The 22,546-nt window shown below is 36.5% G+C and overlaps 1 protein-coding gene across 2 annotated transcripts; it reads left to right on the forward strand.

Annotated features, from left to right (window-relative positions):
- The first annotated feature begins 6,027 nt into the window (after nt 1-6,027).
- LOC128519096 (hemicentin-1-like) lies at nt 6,028-20,287 on the forward strand. 2 transcript variants are annotated; one of them, XM_053492675.1, is made up of 11 exons: nt 6,028-6,252; nt 9,289-9,546; nt 9,690-10,013; nt 11,289-11,540; nt 11,658-11,990; nt 12,073-12,303; nt 15,231-15,458; nt 16,907-17,134; nt 17,219-17,446; nt 19,280-19,534; nt 19,693-20,287. In XM_053492675.1, the coding sequence occupies exons 1-11, from the start codon at nt 6,198-6,200 to the stop codon at nt 19,884-19,886; spliced, it is 2,586 nt and encodes an 861-aa protein (XP_053348650.1). In that variant the 5' UTR covers nt 6,028-6,197; the 3' UTR covers nt 19,887-20,287. The 2 variants fall into 2 exon arrangements, with proteins under 2 accessions (XP_053348650.1, XP_053348651.1); XM_053492676.1 differs by lacking the exons at nt 16,907-17,134; nt 17,219-17,446.
- The last annotated feature ends 2,259 nt before the right edge of the window (nt 20,288-22,546 follow it).

A 22,546-nucleotide genomic window follows, 5' to 3' on the forward strand; every position in this document is an offset into this window, starting at 1 on the left:
AGACATAAAAAAAAGTTTGGAATTTTTTTTAGACAATTTTGGTATTTTAGGTTGTTCTCTTGATCCTTAATGTATGTCATCTTAGAATCCATGGCTACATCCCCAGCCCTTACCACACCCCTAGTGAAAGGACAGCAGAAGCAGTAATTCATCTCCACAACTCATGCACCTATTATTTTCCAATTTTTATTTACAATATTATAAAAAACTGCACAGACTGTAAAGTATTCAGATCATTTGGGGCACCTCTTGGACCTTCCTCATGTGCAAAAAGGAGCTCTTCCTCGTCCTGAACCAATGGAATCTTTCTTTTTACTTGTATTACAACAAGATAAATCAAGTTTTAGCAAATAAATGTGATTTATAATATCAATTAAATATATTAAATAAAAATCATCTTTTTGTTTTTGTTTTGTACTTTATTATTTAATTAAGGACACTATATTATGTAGACAGTTATGGATACATTTAATGTTGTTGAATGTTTGTAAAAGAAGTTCATTTTAAAATTATATTTCCTCCATATAGATTTATTCCTTCATTATCCTTTCTTCATTCTGTCACTTAGAAATAATTAGAGAAGATTCCTTCTATAAATACTAATTAAAAAAAAATCTTTTTAGAGAAAAACATTACTATTGTATTAGCTAGGTTTTATCCAACATTTTGTCAAATGTGAACCATATGAAACCTTATGAACGAGTTGTAACTGTGAAACAATATTATATCAGAACAAGAACATTATAATATTACAAGAACAATAATAATATAAGCTCTTTAATAATATAATAATGGGCCTGTATAAATGCCATGACAAGCCTTCCAGCACATCTACATTCACTCAGACAGGCTGCACCATCATCCAAAGTAGATTTTTTCATTGTGATATGCAATATACAGTATTCATTCATAGTGTACTAGAATGTAATGGCATGCAGGTCTAAAACACTATCTAAGGACAAATAACACTCAGGATATTGGTGCTTTTCCTTTGACAGGTCTTATTAGTGAAGTTACTGTAAGTTCCATGACTCATGCTTCCTACACCAGGTGCACAGCTCACTCCCACACTCAGATTAACATAAGGGTATTTTCTCTGCACTCCAGTACCAAGAATAGTTATATACATTCTATTTTATGTACATGCAGTCATTTCGCGCCTTTGTGTGATTACACGCTTGCAACTTTGCACACATCTGTTTATATCCAATTTGCACCTTTTCACATACAGTACAGGCCAAAAGTTTGGACACACCTTCACTCAATTCAATGTGTTTTCTTTATTTTCATGACCATTTACATTGGTAGATTCTCACTGAAGGCATCAAAACTATAAATGAACACATGTGGAGTTATGTACTTAATTAAAAAAAAGGGAAATAACTTAAAACATGTTTTATATTCTAGTTTCTAAAAAAAAAAAAAAAAACCCGCCTTTGCTCTGATTATGCTTTGCACACTCTTGGCATTCTCTCAATGAGATTTAAGAGGTAATCACCTGAAATGGTTTCCAACAGTCTTGAAGAAGCACCCAGAGGTGTTTAGCACTTGTTGGCCCCTTTGCCTTCACTCTGCGGTCCAGCTCACCCCAAACCATCCAGATTGGGTTCAGGTCCGGTCACTGTGGAGACCTTTTTTGTTAAGTACATATCTCCACATGTGTTCATTCATAGTTTTGATGCCTTCAGTGAGAATCTACTAATGTAAATGGTCATGAAAATAAAGAAAACACATGGATGATCAGATATATGAGAAGGTGTGTCCAAACTTTTGGCCTGTACTGTATATATATATATATATATATATATATATATATATATATATATATATAGGCTATATATACATATACATATACATATACTGACACTTCATTAGGTACAAATTGCTTGTAGTAAATAACTGCCTTAATTCTTCATTGCATAGATTTAACACAGTTCTGGAAACATTTCTTAGAGATTTTGCTTTATATTGACATGATAGCATCATGCAGTAGCTGCAGATTGAGACTGAGAGCTGGTGACTGTGGAGGCCATTTGATTAAAGTGAACTCATTGTAATGTTCAAGAAACCTGTTTGAGATAATTTTAGCTTTGTGACATGATGCATTATCCTGCGGTCATAAAGAGAGAAACATGGTCAGCAAAAATGATCATTTAGCTGACAGGAGTGGCACTTGTTGGGTGGGGTCTTCTGCTGCTGTAGCCGAACTGCTGCAAGGTTTGATGTGGTCTGTGTTGAGAGGTGTTCAGCTGAGATGATCTTTAGCTTACCCAGCTTGTAGAAACTTGTAATTTGTAAATTCTGCCCATTTTCTTCTGACCTCTGGCATCAACAAGGTGTTTTTGCCCAGAGAACTACCCCTCACTGGATATTTTCTCTTCTTCAGCCCATTCTCTGTATATCCAAAAGATGGTTGTGTGTAAAAATCCCCGTAAATCATTAAAAATATTAAGATCAGCCTTTCTTGCACCAACAACCATGATATATAAGTCACTCTAATCACCTTTCTTCCCCTTTTTTTTACTATGTTTGGACTTCTGTAAATTGTCTTGACCATGTCTACATACCTACTGTAAATGCACTAAATTATGGCCATGTGACAATAAGCAGGTGAACGCGTGTACATAATACATTCACTGGCTACTAAAATTGGCTAGTGAATGTTGCACGTTTGTTTATTTCCCTCAACTATGATTTACAAGTATTTAATACGGTTTAGGCGGCACTGTCACCTTGCACAAGTTGGTTGGTTTCCTTTTCCCTTCCACAGTCCAAGGATATGAGATTAGGGTGATTGGCATTCCCAAATTGCCTGCAGTGGGGGACCTCTCCCAACCCTCTGAACTGGATAAAGAGGTATAGATGGTGAGTGAGTGAGTAAGTGAGCAAGTGAGTGAGTCATACTGTTTGAGTTTACTCTTGTGAAGTCCAGTCTGAGACTATTAGTAACAATGCTTCTGGTCTGCATAAACTCTAGAAAAACTGACATGAATTTTAGACTTTTTTAGTATTTTGTACATCTCAACTGCCTTATTAAGAGATAAGACTTAGTTAAAAAAGAAATCTGTGCCTTTGTTCAAAGGAGTTGTACCACGAATTTGCTTAAAGGTGAATAGGGAAATAAGAAATTTTGTTTTGTCCTATCCTTGTTGCTCCTGCTTCACAATACTCACATTTAGACTGAACATATTCTTCACTGGTTCTGGTTGCAGTGTGAATGCAGAAGTAGCATAAATAAACTGACTAAGAAGACTTGTTTCTTGGAGACCTCTACAGTGAGTTTGTCTTTTGCATTTTACTTTCACTTTGTCAATGTGGTTATGATCAACTTGCCATCCTCCCCCCTTGTTCGACCAGTGCCATGCAAAATGTTTCAAACTGTCTGTGCCAGCTGCTTCTGAACACATTAGTGTTGTGCTTTTACAGAAATATTTAACATACATTAGGACATTAAAGTGTTCTGTATATTTCCTGAGTAAATAAGTGCATCATGTATATCATCGAATACTGAAGAAAATGTTTAAAGTTCGCCATGTTGTATGTTTATCTATACTGTACATGCATGACTTACATGGCTTTACATGATATTACATGACTTGCGCAAGACATACTTATCAGTAAAATAAATGTATTTCTTCTAGAGCCTACTGTTTTCTATAAATATGCATGATTACAATTTTATTAGACCTAAACTTACCATTCACTGGAAACTTCTAGTGTATTAAGGTTGTTGTTTTGGTTGTTATGGTGACTGGAGATTGTTTGTGACTCACTACAGCAGCCTGTGGTAATAGAAAAGAACTAACCACAGTTTGAGTTTGCACTCATTGCGTCAATGTGATCTCCTCTCAGCATGCTTTATGTAGCCTAAGGCAAAGTGAAACTGTTCAATACGTGAAAACATTTTGTTTTAGTGACATATGCCACAACCCTGAATATATGTTTAAAACATGTGTTTTTAACCATTAGAGTAAAATAGACAATGACATTGTTGAATTTGTTTGTGTACTTAACCAGAATAAAAGCTTGATATATGAGCCTGGTTTTAATTTGCTATGCAGTTAAATGCAGAAGAATTGTTGTGTACACAACAGTGCTATTGAATTATAAATTTTAATTTGTCTAATGACTTATATACTTATATACTATACTGTAACAGCACTTAGCAATAGTTCAAGCTGCAAGGAAAATTTGCTAGTTTTAATGCATTATCATTTTCAAGCTATAATCCACTTGGAGGTTTATCACTCCATATAAACAGATAAAAAAATGCATGCAACTGGTCAAGTTTCATGTAAGGAAATGCTCATTTAAGGATGGATTTTCCAGTGCTCTGTACAGTAGGTGCTAAGGTAGATATAGCTAAAAAGAGAGAGAGAGAGAGAGAGAGAGAGAGAGAGAGAAAGATCAGGGAACTTCTCTTTCTAATATAAACTTAATATAAACTCAGTGGGTGAAAAGTTTGACATTCTGTTTTTTAATGAATTATAGATTATTAGCGAGAGAAACTGCTATGGCATGTTGTAGAAAGCACTTGAGGGAATATTGTTATTGAAAAGCAACCAACTTTAGACTAGTAACCATGACGACGCTTTGTGTTTAGGCCACATCAAACCACGTAAGTCATATTTCATTAGTCATAATTTAACATTAGTCATATTTTATATTACAACACACTCAAATGTTACATTTATTACTTAATTAATGGCTTGTGTTAAACTTGTGAAATTATTCAGATTATGAGATCTCTTCAGGGAACATGGTGATAAAGGTTCTTTCTTGATCTTCTTTAATTAAAACAAATTGAGGGTAATTCATGACACGGCACATTTGAATCAAAATGCGCCTGGGAAAACTCTTTTTGTGCCAAGGGGGATTAGGGATGACTCAAAGTCTGCATAAGTGCATGTCTCTGAAGCCCTTTATTCAGTCAGATATCATTAATCTATGTTGATCTTAAAGACTCATTTGGCTCTGCGGGTTTTCTGTTTGTTCTTGTGATCTCCTACCAATTTGAGGGCATTTATGATATTTAAATCAAGTCAGAGTTATGCCATTTACACTGCAAGGCTTTGGGAACGTGGATGCTGAGTCCCGGCTAGGTCTGTAGAATTTCCGCTAGCTGACCATACAGGCTTCCTCCAAGTGCACATGAAGGACTGGAATTGCCAGCAGGTGCTTGCAGATTATGACAGTTTCTACATAGAGTGTGAGAGCAGGTGGGATCTTTCCAGGCTGCTGCGTCATAAATGCTTTTATAGCCTTTATGGAGGTGCCATATTTTTTTCATATTTTAAAAAATGTTTAAGATGAAATCATATTTTACCAGGCAGACAGAAGTACGCGATGCAACGTAAGAAGCACAAGAATGCAGATTATTACATGACCTGAGCACATCATGAATAAGCAGAATTTCTTCACTCTTCAATAATTCTAGTCCTTTATGCTGATCAGCAAAGCACTGTCCTTTACTGCGCTTGTTGTTTTAAGTAGAATTGTTTGCACATGCTTGCACTCGTGCACTTTATGTAGTCCCGTGTTTATTCTTTTAGGTTAGTTATGTGTAGCCTTGTGTAGTTCTGTGTTGTTTTAAGTAGCACCAGGGTCCTGCAGGAAAAATTTTTCATTTTACTACGTACTGTCCCTACGGTATACAGTTGAAATGACAATAAAAAAAAAACATCTGACTATTTATTTCACGTATTTTTATGTTTTGCAGCATGTTTTAAACAGGAAAGAAAATCCTGGCTGTCTTACTATTTGTTAATATTTTATATGTTATGTATGAATGTACTGTTTTGTATGAAATGTAGTTTAATTATGTATTAATTATAATTATATATATGTGTGTGTTTGTGTGTGTGTAGTTTTGAAATGTATTTTCATTGTTTTCTTTGCGATTGCAAATAATTAGCATTTTTTTTTTCTTCTGAGAACCCCTTAACTGTCATTCTTCCTCGGAAAGAAAAGCTTCCTCCTATTACATACCTAACAGGATTTCCTGCTTACGATGGTTATTTTGTCAGTGCATGCTTATATGCTTGATGCAGAGAGGAGACATGTTTGACCTTGCCACATCGGGACTCGTTGTTGGATACATATACTTTTTTTGATCATCATTATCCTCCTCCTCCTCCTCCTCATCATCATCGTTCTTATCATCATTGCAGTCATCTGTCAGCCTTCTAGTAAAGACGATGCTGTACCTTACACAACTTACCGGCTTTATCCTTATAACACTCATAAATGGCGGTAAGTCTTCATCCTTTTATCTCTGCAAAATCACAGCAGATCATTTCTTGTGTGTATTACTTTCTTGTGTGTTTTATCTGAAATAAGAGTTGTAGACTTTAGCACATGGGAATAAATTTTTTTTTTTTGTTACCCTCCCACTAATCTTAATTGCTCAAAACTACTTTAAAAGCAAAAGTTGGAGAACTTATGCATAGACCCTGCATTATGGGTAAATTTCATATTGCAGGAATTGGTATTGTTTGACATGTGTTTGCAATAGCCATGTTGAAAAGTATGCTTATAAGACATACTGTAGGACAAATTTTAGCTATAAAGTACATACAAAATATACATACATACAATATATACATATTGCAAAAAAACTCATGTTTTGGTGGCTGGGATAAGAAGATGCACATTACTTTCTGTATATAAGACATTTGCAATAATTCAAGAGCCGGTTGGATTTTATGAGGCGTGGCTGCTGATACTTTCAGAATGATGTGAATGCTGCTGTAACTTATTTTGTCCACCTCTAGCGGAAATACATTTACTGTATGGGTGTAACGTCACAAACACAGAATATGTCATAGTAAAGTCATAGTAAAGTGCTGGTCAGACTGTCGTAATCAGGTTTGTGCATGTGAGTTTAACTGAATTTTAACACATTAAACAAACCAGCTTTACAGAAATACAGATGTAGATTTCTTTTTAAATCCTCCATGAGCAATGACTCCCATCTAGGTCTGTAGAATCTCCACTAGCTGACCATACAGGCTTCCTCCAAGTGCACATGAAGGACTGGAATTGCCAGCAGGTGCTTGCAGATTATGACAGTTTCTACATAGAGTGGGAGAGCAGGTGGGATCTTTCCAGGCTGCTGCGTCCTAAATGCTTCTATAGACTTTTATGGAGGTGCTGCTTTTGCCATATTTCTATATTTTTTAAAAAGTTTTAAGATGAATCATATTTTACCAGGCAGACAGAAGTACACGATGCAACGTAAGAAGCACAAGAATGCAGATTGTTACATGACATGAGCACATCATGAATAAGCAGAATTTCTTCACTCTTCAATAATTCTAGTCCTTCATGCTGATCAGCACAGCACTGTCCTTTACTGCACTTGTTGTTTAGATTTTTTAAGTAAAATCATTTGCACATGCTTGTACTCGTGCACTTTATGTAGTCTCGTGTTTATTCTTTTAGGTTAGTTATGTGTAGCCTTGTGTAGTTCCGTGTTGTTTAAAGTAGCACCAGGGTCCTGCAGGAACATTCTTTTATTTCGCTTATTATTTCACGTATTTCCATGTTTTGCAGCATGTAATGTTCAGTTATTATATAAAATGAACATGTGAGTTTAACTGAATTTTAAGACATTAAACAAACCAGCTTTACAAAAATACAGATGGAGATTTCTATTTAAATCCTCCATGAGCAAAGCCCTGGAAACAATTGTTAGAAAAATCTCCCTGAAACTACTGAGGAAGAAATCTTAAGAGGAACCAGAGTCAAAAGGGAACCAATCCTCCTCTGGTCGACTCCTGATAGTGTGATTATGAGTCATTATTATCACACACCTGTATAACATAAAGCCAAATAGTTATTGAAACATTTGTCATTAAGTGTAATCATAATGTTTTGGGGGGCCTCCGAGTTGCGAAGTGGTAAACTGCTCGCCCTATTATCCAGAGATCGCTGGTTCGGTTCCCGGGTGAGGCTGTAACTTCTCACAGCCGGAGGTCTAGAGGTCCACCGTTGCCGGTTCCCAAGTGCCAGATGAGTAAGGAGAAGACCAGATAAGAAGAGAAAGGAGTAGGGCTAACAACCCGCTCCGGAAAAAAACAATCGCTATGGAAACAGCGAAAGTCCTCTACAATGGAGAACTCTCGCTGCCCTATGCACCGATCGGTGCTGGTAGCCTTAAGGATTAAGGATAATGTTTTGGGTGAAAGCGCCCAAAGATCCCAGATTACCTCTGTCTGTGCCTATGAACCCACTGTGTCTGAACCTAAAACAAAGCCTATTCACAATTATAATTGGAAGGCAATTCCCTAACTGTTGGCAAAAACAATCTTCTCCCTAATCTATAATGATTATTCTAGCTAGTAATAAAGAGTCTGCACCTTTTAATCAAAGCAGGATTGGTAAAACACAAAAGACCAAAAGTTTCATCTGAAACTGCAGTGCACGAGCATTAAGTGCTTGTCATGGCAATGTCATTAGTGGAATTTTATAATAAACGCAATATTTTACTAGGAGACAATGCAGAGGGGATAAAATAAGGAATATGTGACTAATTCAAGGTAAAAAAACATACAGAGCTCAGGTGAAGTGCTATCAGATTATTGTAGGCAAAATTCTACATCAGGGTCAGATTTAAAATAACAAAAGTAAAAACAACAGCTTGGTAAGGTCAGACTAGGGCTCAAATACTGGGAAGGTCTGGGAAATTGAGTTTCTTGATGGTGAGCAAGCAAAATAATGTGCAAGACTGAACTTTAAGGTACTTTTAATGTCTGCAAAAAGTTCATTGCTCAAATCATTTGAAGTGTAACCCAGCTCTGATCATGAGTAACCTTGTTCCATGTGAATGCTGCTTTTAGACACTTTTGGCAAACAATTATATGTAAAATTTCAAATATGTACGCAAATGTCCATAATAAAAATGAAACATGTGAGGCGTGGTTGCTGATGCTTTTAAAATAATGCGAACACTGCTAAAATGCATCTCACCCTGTGTCCATTAGAACCGTAGCTATTTGTGAAAGAATGGTGAATGGTGAGAATGAAAAAAAATTTTTGCGTGTGTGTTTATTTGAATTTAAGTAGCTTGCAGCTTAACTTGGGAATTTAAGAGCAATGAGGACATTTTTGTTTCAATATAAAATTTTAACACAGGTCTGAAAACAAGAACACTGAGAGACATTTACACTAATACATTTTGTCCTCTATGTGAGAGGTGTAGTAATACATTAAAAGTTTAATGTGTTTCTGGTCCATCTGTGTTTCTCAAAAAGACCATAATAAGTTTTTATTTTTACATATTCCTAGAAATGAGTGAAGATTGCACTCCTGATTGCCCTTGCCTGACTGACCTTCCTGAGCTGGTGGTGCGATATGGAGATTCTGTCTCGTTGAGTTGCGACCCTTTCTCCAACGGGACTGATCTAAGTTGGACAATTACATGGGATGATATGTTGATTCTTGATAAAGAGTCCTTCACCATGGAAAATCTGACTGACTGGGAAATACAGCCTATGTGTCAGAATGGTGATCAATGCAACAGAACTCTCCCTCTTACTATTTACAGTAAGTACAGTATCCATTGTTAAAGTGTTGTTTTACGCGTGAGTAAGGCTTTGGTGAACATGGTCACAGTAAAGTATTATGAATGCAAAAATATCATGTCTGCAAAGAGGCAGAGAGGAGAAAAGAATCTTGTTTCTTCTCAGAGCTTCCAGACCAGGTGTCCATCAGTACCGTGAATCACACAGGGCCGATGATGGAAGGCAGAGACTACGAGCTCCAGTGTGACATTCGGAATGTTGCTCCTCTTAAGCTCCTTACTGTAAAATGGTTCAAAGGAAATGAATCAGTGGGCAACATAAACTTTCCTAATAATTCCACCAAGAATCCAGTAAATCAGTCCACCAGGCTCCAGATCTCCCCAAGCGCAAATGTTACGTACAGATGTGAGGCAATGCTCAATCTGGGACCAAGAGGACCTCAGCCCTCACCTATAGTGAAATCAAACAAACTCAACATTACAGTACACCGTGAGTTCTTCAACGATACTTTAGCATTTACATATCCATGGCACAACATATTTCCTTATATAAAACAAAAGTAAAAAAAAAAAAAAACAACACAGAATAATTATTACCCTGTTTTCCCCAATTGTTTACTTATTTAAATATATATTAACACAAATATATCATAAGCAGAGATCATAATAAGATTGATGATTAAGATGAAATAAGTCATAAATTATTGCTATTTGTCCAGGACCTTATTCAGTAAGTTTTTAAGTGAATTTTAAGTGAATATAGAATTTTTCTCCAGTTTAAGGAAAGGCATTCTATTTTTGTCCCACTGACAAAATGAGGTTAGTTAGGTTTCAAACAAACAAACAAACAAACAAACAAACAAACAAACAAACAAACAACAATTGCACTAAGGAATGAATTAAGGTGTAAATGCCAGATAAATAATCAAATAATTTACCTAAGTAAATATACAAATAAACAGGCAACAATGTACACTACTAAGTTTAAGTACCACAGTGACCTTTTTCTTTGGTGTTCAAGTCAAACTGGGACTTTTGATTGCATAACAGAACATGTTTATGAGGAAAACTCATACACCTTTAATTCTCTCTATATAATATAGATACAGCATATATAATCCCCTGCTACACTATGCACATATGCACATTGGACTGCTTGCTTCATGTCTGAAACACTGGCCTCCCAGGACCTCCTTTAATGGCCCAAACATGTGGAAATGTGTTGCAGTAAGGTCAGGACTGCACAGGGCAAATAACTCCCAGCTGAGCTCCTGTAATGTGCCAGCGGTGTTTTGGTGTTGTGAATGATTTTGTACAGTGATCGCTTTCACTCTTCCACAAGTTCAGTCCCTTACTGAGTGTTCACAGGAATGACTGTAAAGTTTTCTGTAAATGTCAGTTGGCTTTACACCTTCATTCACCAGAAATTTCATGTCCCAGTTCGCCTGAACACCGTTCATAAGTATGTTGTTACCCTAATAATTAATTAGGTTATATAGTTACGTAAATAATTAAACTGACTCTAGTCTTTGGAAACACCAAATACTATTGCAGCAAAGCCCAAATAAACATTTCTTCATTAAGGGAATGTTTATTCAAAATGGTGAAGAGATTAATGAAAAGCTGGACACGAGACAAACATATGGCTTATATTTCGATACATTTTAGACAACTGAGCATTGGAATAATGATCTCTATATAGTATTTTGATAAGTATAAACCTCTGCTAAACATAAAAAGGTGTTTGTATGATTCCTTACAATAGCATGCCCTGACCTTGTCCTGGACCCTCCTGAGCTGGTGGTGCGATATGGAGATCCTGTCTCAGTGAGCTGCCGTTCCCTGTCTGAATACACTGACCTGGGCTGGGATGTTTCACTGGGAAGTGTTTCATTGCTTGATAATAAGACTGTTATCTGGAAAACAGACCATCTGACTGACTGGGAAATAGTGCCAGTGTGCTACATGATCCTGAATGGTGTACAATGCAGGAGGACTCTCCCCCTCACCGTGTACAGTAAGCTGATTTACTGATCTTTGTGATAGCTAACATGTGGACCACAATCTCAAATAAATAATAACTCAAATACTATAAGAAAGATGATGAAGTCAGATAAATAATGTCTCTTTTCAGAGCTTCCAGACGAGGTGGCTTTCAGCATCGTGAATCATGTAGGACCGATGATTGAAGGCAAAAAGTATGAGCTCCAGTGTGAGGTTTATAATTTTGCTCCTGTGAACGTCCTCGCTGCTTTCTGGTACAAAGGGGAAGAGTTATTAAAAAATAGAGGATTTGCAGAATTGCCCACCAAAACTCCTAGTAATAAGACGGTTTCACATAAGATCACTGCTGGCAGAGATGAAGGTGAAGCTCAGTACTGGTGTGAGGCAAAGCTGAAACTGGGACCAGCAGGACCTCAGCCTTCTCCTATGATCAAATCAAATCTTCTTAAAGTTGCAGTTCACTGTGAGTGCTTTAAAGACGCTTTAGACATTACATATGTATCACAAAAGATGGTATCTTACATTGCTTTATGCCTATTTTTCAGACAAACCTGTAATTAAACCTTGTTCAGATTGGTCCCCTATGATACACACCCCCTTGAGCTCTTTTCCTTATAATGTTACGGGAAACCCAACTCCACACATCAACTGGCATCGAGACAAATCACCGGTCAGCTCTGATATGATTCTCAGCGGGAATGACTCGGGCACGTATGAATTACTTGCGAACAACAGCATGGGAAGAGCATCCTGTGTCATAAAGATCACAGTGGAGTGTGAGTGGAAAAGCTGTAAAGACTATATAGGTGTCATCAATTGTTTTATAATTTACAGATTTACATATTTTGATACTGATTACTGTCTCCATTCATTTTAGATGCTCCTACATTTAGGTGTCCTGCTATCTATGAGGGGCAAGAGCATGACTCCTTCTTAGATAAATGTTTAGTTATGGCTTCTCCTGTAGCAAACATCAGCTGGGAAAAAGATGGAAAAACGGTGAACCCTCTTTATAATCTCACAAGGGAAGACAGCGGCACCTATGTGATTACGGCTGTGAACAAGCATGGAGTTGAAAAGCACAGTCTGACTGTTAATGTTCAGTGTAAGTTATTTTTCGTTGATTAATTGATTACTTCTCTGATAATACATCAAGCTGCAAATAACAGGTTTCTATTATGTGACTTACTATATTATCCAAGACTCCAAGGAGGCTTAGGGCACGAGGCGGGGTATACATTGCACAGGGTGCCAATCCATCGCAGGGCACACACACATATACACTCACTCACACACTCATTCACACACTATGGGCAATTTGGGAATGCCAATTAGCCTAATCTCCTTGTCCTTGGACCAGTCCATATTATTATAAATTAATTATTTTAGTACAGTATCAGCTTTACAATAACAATTTATAAATGCATTTAAAAACAAAGTTTAGTTTCATTGCCAAAAATTCAGTAGATTATAATTCCAATGAAACCAGAACTAATAAATAAGTTGAAAGGTGATACACCTGCACATTTACAACACTTAACACTTGTGTTTGCAAGGGCTGCTGTTCAAAAAAAAAAAAAAAGAAAACAGTTGAACCCCTGTCCAAATTTTTGGCAACAAATTTATGTATTTATTGTAATATTTAATGCAATGGACATTTGGTCTGTCATTTTGTGACATTGTTCTCCCCATCATGCTCAATTAGCTGTAAAACACTAGGGTTGGAATGTGAAACTGAACATTAATTATTCATTCAATCAATCATTCATTCATTCATTCATTCATTTATTCATTCATTTGTCTTCAATAACCACTTCATGTTTGTCATGGTTTAATATCTGAGGCAGGAATTTACCTTGGTTGGAATATATTATGGCTCATCAAGCATCACCCATTCACATCTAGATGCATTTGTATTAAACAGTTTACCTACTGGTGTGCTTTTGACACATGAGAGAAAACTGAGGAAACTAAAAGAAACACATTCTGAATAAACTGAACAACTACACTGATTAGCTGTAGCATTATGACCACTCATCTAATATTTAATAGGTCCACCCTTTTGCCACCAAAACAGCCCTGACCCCTCAGGGCATGGACTCCACTAGAGCACTGAAGGAGTGCTGTGGTATCTGGCACCAAGCTGTCAGTAGCAGATCCTTAAATGCTGTAAGTTAAGAAGTAACCAGTCTGTGGCTATGAACATGCATGCATTAGCAATGAACAGCAATGCATTGTGCGTTCATTGTGCGCTCTGACACAATTGTGGCCCTGTCCACCCATGACCTTGTTGCTGGGTTCACAAGTTCACCTTCCACCTGTCACAGTTGCTCAAATCTTGGCACATGCATATTTTCTGATATTAACGCATCAACTTCATGGACAAAATGTACACTCACTGCTCAACATCTCCCCTACTTGGTGCCATTGTAAAGATATAATCAATTTTTATTTGTGTTACCTGTCAGTGGCCATAATGTTATGGCTGATTGTTGTCTCTATAGCATAAAAATAAACAAATCCCCAAACATTGCGGACAAAACCCAGGACTAGATTTCACCCAAACCCATTTTTTAGTTTTTGCAGGTGATTGTCCTGTTAAAATTTGGCCTGTTAAATTAGTAAGGGAGTTTGGTGCTTCAGCCTCAGCTAACTGTTCCACAACCATCATCCACCATGGCATGGGATGGGAGGCATCACAGGGAGCAGTGGACATGATGGAAAACGTTCAGCTCATCACCTGGAGGGTGGACAATCTCACACACTACGACATAAAACCATATTGCTTCATGAATATGAAAACGCAGTGTTCAAACAACCTTCCAGTTATTGTTTACAGTGAGTCATATCTTACCTATTAGCTATGAGATATAAAAACTTTTGCCTTGTTCAGAATGCCATATACAATAAAAAGAATTTTGAATCCTTCCCTACAGAGCGTCCAGACCGGGTGTCTATCCGCACCGTGAATCACACAGGGCCAATGATTGAAGGTGGACAATACGAGCTCCGGTGTGATGTTCAGAATGTCGCTCCTGTTCGTCTCCTCACTGTAAACTGGTACAAAGGACACCATCTTGTGGAAAGAGAAAGCCTTTCTGGTGAAGACAAATTTCCTGTTAATGTAAATGTGACACTTCAGATCTCACCGAGCAAAGATGATGATGGAGTTCAATACAGATGTGTGGCAGAACTGAACCTGGGACCAGAAGGACCGCAACATCCTCCTATAGTGACATCAGATCCTCTAAACATCACAGTACACTGTGAGTGCTACATAGAATAAAATAGGCTTTACATATCAGAAGCAGTATATTTGCATATTGCATTTTAGTCTAAACCAGAAGTTTTCTATTTTATTTTCTTTTTTTCAGACAAACCTGAAATTAATTGTCTAGATTGGTCTCCTATAATAAACACTCGCTTGAGCTCCTATCCTTATAATGTTACGGGAAACCCAACTCCACACATCACCTGGCATCGAGACGAATCACTGATCAGCTCTGATATGATTCTAAGCAAAAATGACTCGGGCCGATATACTTTCTTTGCAAGCAATCTGATGGGAAATGCGTCCTGTAACATAAAGATCACAGTAGAGTGTAAGTGGAAATTCTGTGAAGACTATATGGGTATCATCACCAGTTTTATGATTTACAGATTAATCGATGTTGATACTAATAGCTGTCTCTGTTTATTTAAGATGCTCCTACATTTGCCTGTCTTCCAAGCTATGAGGGACGAGAGCATGACTCCTTCTTAGATAAATGTTCAGTTATGGCTTCTCCTGTAGCAAACATCACATGGGAAAAAGATGGAAAAAGGGTGAACCCTCTTCATCATCTCACAAAGGGAGACAGTGGCACATATGTGATAACAGCCACGAACAAGCATGGAACTCAACAGCACAGTTTGACCATTAATGTTCTGTGTAAGTTATTTTCCTTATACTTTAGCACAGTTTATTTCATTATTTAAGAAATCTTAACACATTTTGTTAGTTAATAAAGAAAAAATGCATAATCATTGACCTGGTGATCTACGGAAGGAGTCTCCAGTGTCAGTCATTGGGAACAAGTTTTCCACTATAGGGAGGTCTTTAGGACAGATGAGTTTGCATTTTTTTTCTTGGTAATATAACAAACTGCAAATTGTTTATTCATTTTTTTTTTTTTTTTGTATTATTGTTAACAGAAGCACAACGGTTGTCAAATGGTTATGGTATAAAAAAAATAAAACCTGTTGTTCAAAGCTGTAGTGTGTTTAAAGAAGAGGTGGATAAACTATGAAATATGTGATCAATGCATGGTGGCTTAGTGCTTAGCACTGTCTCCTTGCACCTCCAGGGTCGAGGGTTTGCGTCCCATGTTGGGTCTGTGCATGGTTTTTGCCTACAGTCCAAAGACATGCAAGTTAGGCTAATTGACATTCCTAAATTGCCTGTAGTGTGTAAATGAGCATGGGAATGTATGATTGGCACCCTGTCCAGAGTGTACTCTGCCTTGTGCCCTAAGTCCCCTGGGATAGGCTCCAGGCCCCCTGCGACCCTGTATACAGGATAAAGCGGTATAGATGGTAAGTACAGTATATGATTAATGTAAGGTGGACAATGGAATATAAGAGAAATTTTTTTTAGAAATATTTATTTACAAAAAAACATAAACTTCAATGTTAAGCAACATCATGAAAGAAATAAACATAACTGAAGCACATGGAGTTTATTAACCACTAATAAGAAAATAAAATAATATAAGACAGTATGGAAAATTTGTAACGTCAGCCACCATTCAAAGAACTGAATATTCCATCATGCATTGCAATATGAAAAAAAGAACATTATAAAAATACCTATAAATCACTTTCTGACTCGCCCTATAACAATATCTAATACCCACAACACAGTTTTATGTGGCTGTCTTTTCTTACTTGCTGTTTGACGTCTTTTGCCCACATCGGCAAAAAAATCGTTGCATATGCATGTTGTCAAACTTTAACTGTATGACACTAGAGACAACGTGATTAGTCACAGTTGACAAGGGTCTTTAACTCCAGTCCTGGCGGGCCAGTGTACAGCACAGTTTGTAATTCACCAACACCTAAATACATTCACTGAACCTGGAAATTAACTGATTAGTTGAGTCAGCTGTGTTTGAGCAGAAGAATCACCAAACTGTGTTGGACGCTGGCCCTCCAGGACTGCAGCTGGAGAGACCTGCTTTAAACAGTAGAGGTACTTTAGATGCTGGTTAAGCACTCTGGGCATTTCATAGGTTTTTTAGGCTTCACATATCTGTAGAGCTACATTTTCAAATTGTCTTTTTGGTCTAAAGCAGGAAATGTATTGTTACCTCATATTATTTTTTGCCATTTTTTTTTCAGACAAACCTGAAACGAATTGTTTAAATTGGTTTCCTATGATAAACACTCCCTTGAGCTCTTATGCTAATAATGTTGTGGGAAACCCAACTCCAACTATCACCTGGCATCGAGACAAATCACCGGTCAGCTCTGATATGATTCTAAGCAGGAACAACTCGGGCCGATATACTTTATTTACAAGCAATCTGATGGGAAATGCGTCCTATAACATAAATATCACAGTAGAGTGTAAGTGGAAATTCTGTGAAGACCAGTTTTATGATTTACAGATTAATCGCTGTTGATAATAATAGCTGTCTCTGTTTATTTAAGATGCTCCTACATTTGCCTGTCTTCCAAGCTATGAGGGACGAGAGCATGACTCCTTCTTAGATAAATGTTCAGTTATGGCTTCTCCTGTAGCAAACATCACATGGGAAAAAGATGGAAAAAAGGTGAACCCTCTTCATCATCTCACAAAGGGAGACAGTGGCACATATGTGCTAACAGCCACGAACAAGCATGGAACTCAACAGCACAGTTTGACCATTAATGTTCTATGTAAGTTCTTTTTCATTATACCACAGCACTGATACATTTCAAATTCTGATTTCTTTGCCAAGGTTGATTACTTCTTCATGACAGCATGACCTTGATAAAAGGTCAAGATGCAAATCACTGGTTTCTATTAATGTGGTTAATTTAAAATGTTGAAGTTGATATACTACGTTAATCACAGTAACGTGTATGGCAAATGCTACAAAAAGTGAATTCATTTTTATAACAGTTTTCTATTTTTCTGATTTTGGAGGAACGTTTAGAGGAAGTACAAATTTACATTGCCAAATTTAGGAAGATATTGGCAAGAGATAAAAACCCATTTGCCACCATGCAATTCAACAGAGATAACATCAACCAGAAAATCACAAATTAACATCAGAAAGTTGTTGAAACAGAGAAATATGAAAGAAATATACATTAAAAACATTACACAGGGAATGCACTCAAGCGAGTGCTCAAATGCTGAACAAATTAGAGGAATGTACAGTATAGGATATAGATGAGCTAATCCACCACCTCTATGCATTCTTTTTGGAAAGGATGTCCTGATACCACTTTTTGTCAGACCGAATACAAGTACAGTATTTCCATTTTGATCTTCCTAGAACACACTGATACCCAGAACGATACCAGCACCTAGTCCCATAGCATAACATGGACAGACATTTCCAAAGTGCCCCATATCTGAAGCATACCAGCAATCAGCGCTGCTAATGCTTTGCTAGAGCATGAATCCCAAATTTGCTCTGCATGTAGAGCAGCTATAAAATCCTTATTAATCTTCATTAATAAAGAAAAATTATATTTTATTGCAAAAATAATACAAATTCATATTTTTATGAAAAGCCATACACTTATATACTTATACAAACTTTGATTATAGGGGATGTCAACGGCAAATGTTGTTCTTTACACACATACACACACACACACACACACACACATATATATATATGTGTGTGTGTGTGTGTGTGTGTGTGTGTGTGTGTGTGTGTGTGTGTGTGTAAAGAACAACATTCATTTGCCGTTGACATCCCCTATAATCAAAGTTTGAAATCCAAGGGTATATATTTTAGAGAATGAAATATTATTTCGGTAGCACTGTTTCTGTCATGTCACAAATGACATTACACAGGTTTGGACTCAAGCGCATTTTTATTGGCAATGTGATTGTCTTTTCTGAGCTCATGTATACAAATTATAAAACCATTGCTTGTTTGCAATTATCAAACGGAATAAATTGTTGTATTTCACTCTTACTTTTGTCACTATTGTCAGACAACACAGTTCTTGCAGCAAATGAGATACTGAAAGGCCAAGAGTTGTGCTGCTAAGCTCGGTTAGTGAGACAGATCAACAATACAGAATTGAGAGAGGTGCACTGCTAAAGCACATAAATGTAAACTTACTTTTACTTTCTGACATTGAACTTAGAGATAAAAGAACACAAACTGACCTATTTGCTGTTCATGCAATTCACTTTCCTGGTGTTTTGTTGTTGTTGTATGTTTCTTTGTTTGTGTAAGGGCTATGTATGGAGTGTCTGGCTGTGATATAAAGTGATATCGATGCAATAGTATCAGAAACGTTTTTACGAGTACAAGTAGATGATCACGGTATCAGATGCAAATATACCAGTACTGGTAACCATACCTCAATACTGGTATCGGTATCGGGATATCCCAAATTTTAGGCATGTGTGCGCACAAATCAGAATACGCTGTCTCTAGTTTCTGATGCTCAAGTGCTTAACAAGACCATTGCTTTATGAAACCAGCATGAGCATGAACATGAGCATTCTGCTTCAGAATCAGTATCAAACTTTTTCCACAGATGGTGCAAACATTCAGTACATCAGTCCTTCGGCAGGAGTGAACGTGGGCGAGAAGGTGTCGCTGCAGTGCACTGCGGAGGGGAATCCAGTACCTGAAGTAAGGTGGACCTTTCAAAATCAAAATAGAACCACAGGGAGGCAGCACACACCGCTAAACATTGATAAAGCCAAGAGTGCTGATGCTGGTCAATATACGTGCATTGCTACTAATGAACTCGGGACTGACACAAAGACAGTCTCACTGACAGTACAAGGTAAGACAGATCTCAAAATCAAATCTTATCATATGTAAGTAAAATAGACAAATGTTTAGCTTTACAAAATTAGTTAACAAAAAAAAGATACATTTGTACAAACAGTGAGATATGTAAGATACTAACTTGAATCTTTTCTATTTCCACTTTCTTTTCAGAAATAAACCTTCGATTAATTATCATTTTGACAGTGTTGAGTTTAGTCCTTTTATTTTTTATTATATATATCATATACAAATGTATTCAACGCCGACGATCTGGACAGTACAACGTGCAAGGGACTAAGGGTGCAGTCAGTGTACCACTAGTACAAAGGAATAATGGAAATGGTATGAAAGAAGATGACTCCTAGTTAAAAATGCCTCTGATTTTGAAATTAGATGAGCATTTGTGTTTTAAACCCAAGGACTGACTATTTCTGAAATTAAGCTCTATTTGCTTTGTTTATGCTGCAATCACTTGTAAACACATCAGGGTTAACAAATATCATATGGGGTTACGATTGGGGAATAGTTTTCTTAAGCTCATGTTTTGTACATTGGTGTGACAGGGCCAATACTGTATGTAAATAGTTTTTCTTTACTGGCAATTTTGCACTGTTTTTTTTATTTAACCCTTTATAAAGCACACATTAAAGTACTGTATGTGGAAGTCCAAAATTTTCATGACTTTTTTTTTACTCTTGTAATTTTTTTCCAAAATTTGTAATCTTAAGCTTGCATATCAGTGAAGTTACTACACACACACACACACACACACACACACACACACACACACACACACACATATATAAATGTATATATATATATATATATATATATATATATTTTTTTTTTTTTTTTTTGTGTACACATAAAATAGTTAAAACAAAGAAACAAAAACTACAACAAACAATAACAACAGCAGAAAGATTAAAGTAAAGGCACGTTTATTTGACTGTAAAAAATGTGCACAAATACAAAAACACAAAAACACGTCTTTTCTACACGTCCTGTTTTTTCCATGAGGTACTGATACTGGCACTTACAGTATAAATTACCAAATGTGGTTATTATGTACAATTTTAAGGGTATATATATATATATATATAAAACCACATTACTTGAAAAATCAAGTATTTTGTATAAAGACATAGTATAAAACTTAAAAGTACTTTGTAATATTGTTGATTGTGAATAAATTGTTAGTGCTTTCTAAAATGGGTAAATCTTGTCTTTATTAATGTCCATGACAATAGATAAGTGTAAACGCTGTCAAATACATGAATTAGCACATGAAAGTGCTGTTATATGAAAATAATGTGAGCCAGGGCGGTGTGATGTGGCACTGCAAAAACCTGAGTGCATTGTTTTTGTAAAATAGCGCCATCAGGAATACCGTGTTATTCCTTTTAATATATACATACAATGTATACAGTACATTGAGCTATTAATGTTGTACAGTTTAATGGTTTATTGTCAGATTCAATGATGTGGAACGTCCAAGAGACTTAGTTAATTCTTGTTCATGATCTATGCTACAGCTGGGCTAAGCAGTCATTCTCTCTCTTTTTCAAAAACAGAGACCCCCAACAAACAAACAAAAACATTGTCAACTGCTTTACTGAGAAACTTAAAGAGCATAAACTTACGTGTCCTAAAGACTTTTCCTTTCTAGGAACTTTGACTGCTACAAATAACTTTGTAGACTCGGTTCTGTAAATGTTAAATAACTGTTACACATCTGCAATTACAGGCTTTGCTGTGTTAAACAGCTGGGGAAAGTCTGTATTTCTATCAGGGTTGAAACGTATACCAGAAATAATTTGCTATTTTCCTATATCTTTTGTTTTTTGTTGATTGTTGATTTTCTTTATTAAAAATACTATATATTTATATTTAATATACTCCTAAGTAAAATGTATGTTTTGTAGTTAATATGTTATACACTTTTTAATTTTATAGATATAACTGGCTGTAGAATTTATCTTAATTATGATAAATTTAATGATCTTTTAGGAAAGGCAAATACGTAACTTTGCGACATAATCTCCTTGTTTTTTTATACACTTCCATGTCCATCTGTCAACAAGATTTTGTATTCACTCATTAAAAATGTTTTAGGAGGACTGGGGAGCCATAAATGCACCGCTGTCTTCACCTCTTCATCAGAAGTGAATCTCTGTTCAAATGTATTTATTTTTTGTTCATTTGTTTATTTCAAATGAACTGATGTAAGAAATTACCACCACTGGACAGTGACTGGACAGATTTGAATGGAAAGTGAACGAGAGTGGTGTGTGTGTGTGTGTGTGTAAATATATGCATCCATTCATTAATCTCTTTAGTCTAGCTAAGGACTGTGGAGACCAATGGTGACCAGTGTATTTATTCCTATTCTATGACTGCGGTAGGACCTCCAGTCAACATTCACAAACTATAGGCAATTTGCCTAATCTGCGTGCCTTTAGACTGTGGAAGGAAAGCAGAGTACCCAGAGGAAACCCATCCAGCATGGGGAGAACATGCAAACTCACAGACCTGAGGCGGGAATCGATCCCTTACCCCAGAGGGCGCAAGACGACAGTGCTATCTACTACACCACCATGCCTCTATATACATACTCTATAAATTGGAATTATAGTACTTTTAACAATTTCCTATTTGTACCCATTTTAGCTAGAACTCACACTGTGGAATATTTTCTGATTTCACAATAGCACAAAATTTCATTGTTGTATATATTTTTTTAGTAAATAGATACACATTTTTTATTTTTCTCATTACATTGCACATCTTGAAACCATGGTACTGTATATGTTTGCCTAACGAACCATATTTTAAAATAACGGCCTAAAGATGATAATTTCCTGTACAAAAATGTACATGACTGCGATAAGTTGCAGCTGCACGTACTGTACAGTACTGTACGCTTCGCGCAGCATCCTTTGATTCAAGCCAGGAGTACATGGGCCGAAATACAAACTACTCATTATTCCCTATGCAGGTATAAGTACATAGTGTGTGCCGAATT

The sequence above is a fragment of the Clarias gariepinus genome, chromosome 3 (assembly GCF_024256425.1).
Source record: "Clarias gariepinus isolate MV-2021 ecotype Netherlands chromosome 3, CGAR_prim_01v2, whole genome shotgun sequence".
Lineage (NCBI taxonomy): Eukaryota > Metazoa > Chordata > Actinopteri > Siluriformes > Clariidae > Clarias > Clarias gariepinus.

Coding starts and splice junctions, on each gene's coding strand:
- LOC128519096 (XM_053492675.1), top strand. CDS start 6,198: ATGCTGTACCTTACACAACTTACCGGCTTTATCCTTATAACACTCATA. Junction 12,304..15,230: donor CATAAAGATCACAGTGGAGT/GTGAGTGGAAAA, acceptor TGTTTATTTAAG/ATGCTCCTACATTTGCCTGT. Junction 15,459..16,906: donor TTTGACCATTAATGTTCTGT/GTAAGTTATTTT, acceptor TTTTTTTTTCAG/ACAAACCTGAAACGAATTGT.